The following is a 6,000-nucleotide window of genomic DNA, read 5'->3' as shown; positions in this document are numbered from 1 at the left end:
ATTGGCAAGCATCAAAGAGCGTGCAGAAAAAAATTGGATTTCTATTTAATTGTGTAACATGTTCCAGCGTAGAGTTGCACAAATTGACAGCATGAYGGCTTAATATGCAAGCAAGTCTTAACTGGAGTCAGGTGAGTTTCAGTTTATATTACAGCCTRGTCTTCAGTTTAAAAACAACAGTTCACATTTTTTAGAGAATAAACAATGTAAGACACAAACTGAACAAGTGATCTCCTTACATGAGACAACTGTAAAAACCTGTCATAACTGGTTTTGAGCTGCTTTTTACTGTGCTCAATCTGTTGCAATTTTACTTCAAAAGAAATCAGCATAGACATAACCATAATGAGAAATTATTTTTCMATTTTCTTTGCTTAATAACCCAAATGTTTAGTRCCCCTTTCCTTCATTGCTATATTTGACTTTTAGTGTGTGTTTTTTGATAAGAGATGCCAACAATGTCTGTATTTTTCATCATAGAACAAAATTAAAACAAAGAGATGCTTTTGATGAATAAAAATGTTATTAACATCATATAATATTATAAAACAGGCACATCCCGAGTTTCAGCACCCCTGGTTTTTTTTGTCTCAATTTGTAATTATATTGTGATTAAAGATTCCAGTAAAATTGTACTGATAAAGATTTTAAAAGATCAGCCTTAAATTAATTGTAGTACACTTTTAATTTGCCTGAAGTCATTGCGAACATTTGTTTCACTGTATTACRTTTTAGTTGTCTTGTTATAGGCAAACTACAGTGATAAGTCATTTCTATTAACAAGGCTGAAGTGTGAAAAACTCATTTTACAAAGAAGGCAGATAAAAACACTCTTGAATTAATATTGCTACGTYTTTAAAAGAAATAAAATGAAGTACCTGATTAAAAAAGGCAATTTAAGATGAAAAGAAGCTAAATATGAGKGATATCTCATTTAATTATTGCAGAACTAGTTTGACGAAACACAACTGGCTTTTGCAAATGAATATTTTACATCACTCACTGAAAGATTGGTAATTAGTTTTCTTCCCAGACTCTTTAAATAATTAAGCTTACGCAAATACTGATGGTGAGCATATATACAGTAATGGTTAGAAAAAAGGACACCCTTGATAAGTTCAAGGATATGCATGTTTAAAATGCTAAGCTCAAGTGTGCAAAAACCACACACCATGTCATTATTTATTAAAGATGAAGTCCAAATGAAAATGTTTCTGAAAAATTAAGTTAGTCTCAAAAAAGCTAGAATTTAATTAGGGTGTGCTTTATTCACAGTTGCACGACCTAATTCTAGAGGAAAATATATGAAAGGCACCGTCTTTAAGACTATCCGTTAAATCGCAAACAATTTTTCTTTTGAAATCCTTCTGACGTTTTCTTGGCCATTTATACAAACCTACTTACACTTTATACACCTCTTAAATTGTTTTTACACACTTGATTGCCATTCTCATTTAGACACTTTTCAAAAATAAAATTAAGAAACTGAAGAGAAAAACGATTGTTTTAACTGAAGATTTCATTGACAGCCATGGGAGTTTCAGAGATGATCCGTTTTAGAGGAACTTAATTTTTTTATCCATAACKCTGGTATTTTTACCTCTTTTAGGTTGGGTTCCGGTGTTAATTAATGTGTTAGACATTAAATAACACAACCATCTACCCTAACAACCAATGATGTATTCCTGATTTACGACATCTTTGTCGTTACAGTTACTGTATATGGATTTGAGGTGGATCTCTAAAAAATGGCAGAAACCTGAGCCCAACCGAAAATAATGAGCAGTAAAATGTAAATCCTTCAAAGAACTGAATGTACAGTAATTTTATTCCAAATATATCTACATGAGGCTTCAGTGCACCACTGGTGCAAAGGTAATCCACAACAGGATGATGAGATTTCAGGTAAAAGAAGTCTACTTTAAGGAACCTCTGTGTGCATTTCTCTTTGTGTCTGCTACACACACACACACACACACACACACACACACACACACACACTCACGCAGCTGCGTTATTGTTCTCTGGTTGCTAAGTTACACTAGGGGGCAAAACAGGCTGTTTTTATTTGACCGTGTTGTGCCTGACGCAACTTTTTGTGGTTTCTCTGCTCACCCCTGCTTCACAATGAGTCAAGACTATCACAGACATGATGCAAACACCGGGCTCGCCAGGCAAATCGACTGAGATGGAGACAAAAACAAATCCTGGACCTGTAAACAAACAGACGTTTGGAGAGAACTGACCCAAATCTAGAGTTAATGCACGAGAGCTAATATGGAGCCAAACTCGAGCAGGTCAGACGACATGTAACGAGGCTTGATTTAAATCGATTTATTTATTTAATGCAGCAAGAGTTGCATGCTATGTTATCTATTGCATATGAGTCACTAAAACAGATACTCACATACACGCTTTAAAGAGACGCCATAACCATATTTTGCTCACTCTCGCATTAAATTAGGCTACACTTTTCCTGTTTGGCATGAGTTAGGAGGATATAGGCTTCCTAAAGCCTGGAATGTTTTTTGGAAGTTTTTACAACCTCTTCGTATTTAGAAGTTTACATATATTGACCTAATGTTTAGTAAAAATCGCATTTTAAACTGTACTATGTGCTGTATCAAACATTTTTGAATAACTTCAAGCCTCTTAAATAACTTGCTGGAATTTCGGCTCAGTTATCTTGACATAACTTGTCTTTGACAGAGTCAGGTRTGCAGGACGTCATTCCCACTCACGTTTTGCAGCGCTGGCCAAACAGTTTGTTTTTTTTAAGATTAAGATGAGGACTTTGTGACAGCTACTATAAAACAATGACATTTTTTGTTTTTGAGCGGCTTTCTAAGATGCTTTGTGGGTTTCTTAGGGTCTGTCACTTTGGAAGATTGATCTATTCCCAAGCTTTAATATCCTGATGTCTTGAGATGTTCTCTCAACATTTCCATATAATGTTCTTTTCTCATAATGGCATCTATTTTATGAACACACCCTACAAACACAGATAATCCCCTTACTTTGCAATTTGGATGGCGTTTTCAGCTTTGCAAGCTTCCTTATTTTCTCTTCAAATATAATGACGGCTGTTATGGCAAAACTTCAATATATATATTTTTTTACACCAAATCGCAGGATGTGTCACGAAAAAAAAACAAAAGAAAAACAGGTTTTTGACCCTACCACATTTATAAATTCTGAAAAAATAGATTTTTGGATTATGCTTTGGGAGTAATGTCTTCTTTCTCTTCGAGTGACATGATGGTGTTTGATCGACTCTAGCATCAAACAAGAACTTTTGCTTAATATGGATGTTTTGCACAAACATATTTATCACCCAGACACACATCCAGCCTCCACCCTGAATTGGAAGATGGCTAGACATTSCCAGGGTGTTGATACGCATGTGAAAATGTGGACATGGCACCTTCAGTCAACAGGAAATTGTTCCCATGGATGAACCAAAAATGGTGATAGCGTATGGTTTTTCCYGTGCATCTTGCCCAATATCCACGATGTTAAGAAAAGAAAGCAGTGTGTTTGAGGTSTCTCCAAAGGTGTGCCTCCATTTACATAAAATGATGTAAGTTAAGTTGTTAGAAGCTTGCAAAGCCATGATAACATCATGACTAAGGATAATTTTAGACAGTGTATATAAATATTTGTCTTCAATTTTAAATCTGTTTTCATCCCCAAGCGAATCAACTTACTTTGACTGAATCTACAGAATAAACAACTGCATTTTATTGTATGGGTCCTTGAGTTATGCTTTGAATGTTGTTGGACTGAAAAAAAAAATGTGATAACCAAGAACTGGTTCCAGGGAAACCTCATCAGACATTTTCACAGTCCTCACTTACGATGGGAGGACTGTCACCAGAATCAACGTTGGCACACAGACGCACGAGGGCCTCGGTAAGTTTTCCTTTAATTCTTCTGTTTTAGTAAATGTTTAAATGAATGTACATTTTTAAAGATGCTTAGTATTTTTTTTTTTCCTGTCTGCAGACTATACATCAAAATATGTTTCGCTCAACGGTGAAGAAGATCATTATGACAGTTTGGAGCAGAGAACTGATGATGAGGTATTCAGATTTGTAAAGTATGTCTGCCTGCGAATGTCACTGACAGAGTCAAAGATTTACTTGGACATCCTGAGCCGGAGAGGGTTTTTCTGGCACTGACTCATTAATCTAACAAGTAAATAACACTTTGTAGAGAGCCAGTAGAAAGAAAAAAGAAAGAAAAAACTTGGGATAATTGCCATATCTGAAATATTTTGGTATTGTTCAGAGACATTTCCTTCTTTTGCCAAAGTAAAACTGAACTTGAGTTTTCACAGCCTTGTCACACTGTAAGTTTTATGTTTTGAAAGCTGATATGACATGGTATCCAGAGACAAGGAGTTTCACGGCTCTGATTTATTCATGAAGCACGAGTTAAAGACCTCAAAGAATTTAATAAATTATGAAGAGTCTTTGTTTTTTTCCTTTCACTTCAGAGTGAGCTGACGATATCCCCAGATAATGAAATGTTGGATTTGCACAGCGAGGAAACTCCCCACTCTCCTACAGCCTGCCAAGAAGGAACAGAAGAGACCTTAACTAATCTTGACAAGGTATAGAAGAATATGTCACTTATAAACTCCTCATTTTCCTTTTYTGGTTTAAATATGACTCCATTTGTGGAACAGGCAATTAATTCAGATTTGTTTTGTGGCAAATTAGCCCTGTCATCACTTATTCATCTACAAAAGAACTGTAAGAAATTGAATTAGATGTTTAATACTAGTTGATTTGCAACTGCATAGTAACACGGTTTCATGTAAAAGTATTTATAGCTGTTAACTTTTTCACGTTTCGGGATATTACAATAAAAAAAAAATTGAGTGTTTTATTTTGTATGTATGTCATCAAAACCAAGTTGAGGGAAAATTGCGAAGGAGAAACAAAATAACTTGTTTGTATTTTTTCCTTTGAATTAATTTCTGAAAATCGTCTTTCATTTTGACCCTCTTTAAATAAAATTAAATTCAATCCAACTGATGCTGCCTGATGCCATCTCCAAAATTGTTAGTCGTTTGATAAGCTGACAGAACAACTGTCAGAGAAAGGTAGTTATATTACAAAATATTGATTCAGACTGAATATGTCACACATTTCAGATTTAATTTGCAAAAAAGCAGCTAAAATCACGACTCATCTAACTTCCAATTCACAGATATGTGCTACTTTGTGTAGTACGGCGGTACTTTTGATGCGAAAGTATTTGTGCTTTGAATCAAGCGGAGTAGAGTAGGAAGGACACGGCCCAGGCTAGCTTTGCACCATTTGTCAAGCTGAAAGTGGAGCAAAACATTTTGTGTCTTGTGGTAATATATATGCCTGAATTACCGCCATGCTACTAAGGAGGTATTTTTGCTCAGAGAACAGTCAGCAGTTCAAAAAGAAAAAAAAAAAAATCCCTCCAGTGACCAGTGTTCTTACAGCCTACAGTGCTGAGCTAAAAGAGGTGAGAGAGTGCAGCTCAGGTCACTGTTGACATGGAGGCTCACTCCTGTTAAAAGGAACAAAAGCTCCTGTCAGTGTGTGCAACTTGGAATTGAACTGATTTGTAAAACAAAGGGGGGGGGGGGGAACAGTCAGCAGTATTAAAATCCACAACACCTGACTTTTTATCCATTCAGACAGACGAAATGAAACTTTCACATATGCAGCAGAATTTATATTATTGTAAGGTATTACARCGAGAAATGAGTAGAATCTCTAAAAATCCCAGACACTCTATTTCAAACCCCTTAGCATTTTGTCCGTGCTTGCAGCACAGCTCCAGGGGATGGGAACGTCGGTTAGTCAATTACTTGCTCCAATCTGAAATGTTTTAAAAAGTCAGCAGAGGACAGACAAGACGGACTTTAAAAGATCTCCTGCACTTGCTCCGATAACACCTTTACAAAAGGAAAATTTGTACTTTGCTTTAAATTAGTTACACTTTTGTAGTTTA

At 35.7% G+C, this 6,000-nt stretch overlaps 2 protein-coding genes across 2 annotated transcripts in view; one reads left to right on the top strand and one right to left on the bottom strand.

Annotated features, from left to right (window-relative positions):
• The window catches only part of ednrbb (endothelin receptor type Bb), a 25,665-nt gene that overhangs the window by 15,227 nt on the left and 4,438 nt on the right, over positions 1 to 6,000 (bottom strand). The gene's annotated exons all lie outside the window — the stretch shown is intronic.
• The window catches only part of LOC103459053 (glutamate-rich protein 6-like), an 11,604-nt gene continuing 7,644 nt past the window's right edge, over positions 2,041 to 6,000 (top strand). The window contains exons 1-4 of the mRNA XM_008400279.2: positions 2,041 to 2,297; positions 3,821 to 3,912; positions 4,006 to 4,082; positions 4,499 to 4,615. Coding sequence (XP_008398501.1) covers positions 2,278 to 2,297; positions 3,821 to 3,912; positions 4,006 to 4,082; positions 4,499 to 4,615 — 306 coding nt within the window. The 5' untranslated portion in view covers positions 2,041 to 2,277. The remainder of the gene's footprint in view (positions 2,298 to 3,820; positions 3,913 to 4,005; positions 4,083 to 4,498; positions 4,616 to 6,000) is intronic.

The sequence above is a fragment of the Poecilia reticulata genome, linkage group LG2, assembly GCF_000633615.1.
Source record: "Poecilia reticulata strain Guanapo linkage group LG2, Guppy_female_1.0+MT, whole genome shotgun sequence".
NCBI lineage: Eukaryota > Metazoa > Chordata > Actinopteri > Cyprinodontiformes > Poeciliidae > Poecilia > Poecilia reticulata.
The sequence above is the reverse complement of the archived record's forward strand: the minus strand, read 5'-3'. Positions and strand labels throughout refer to the sequence as shown.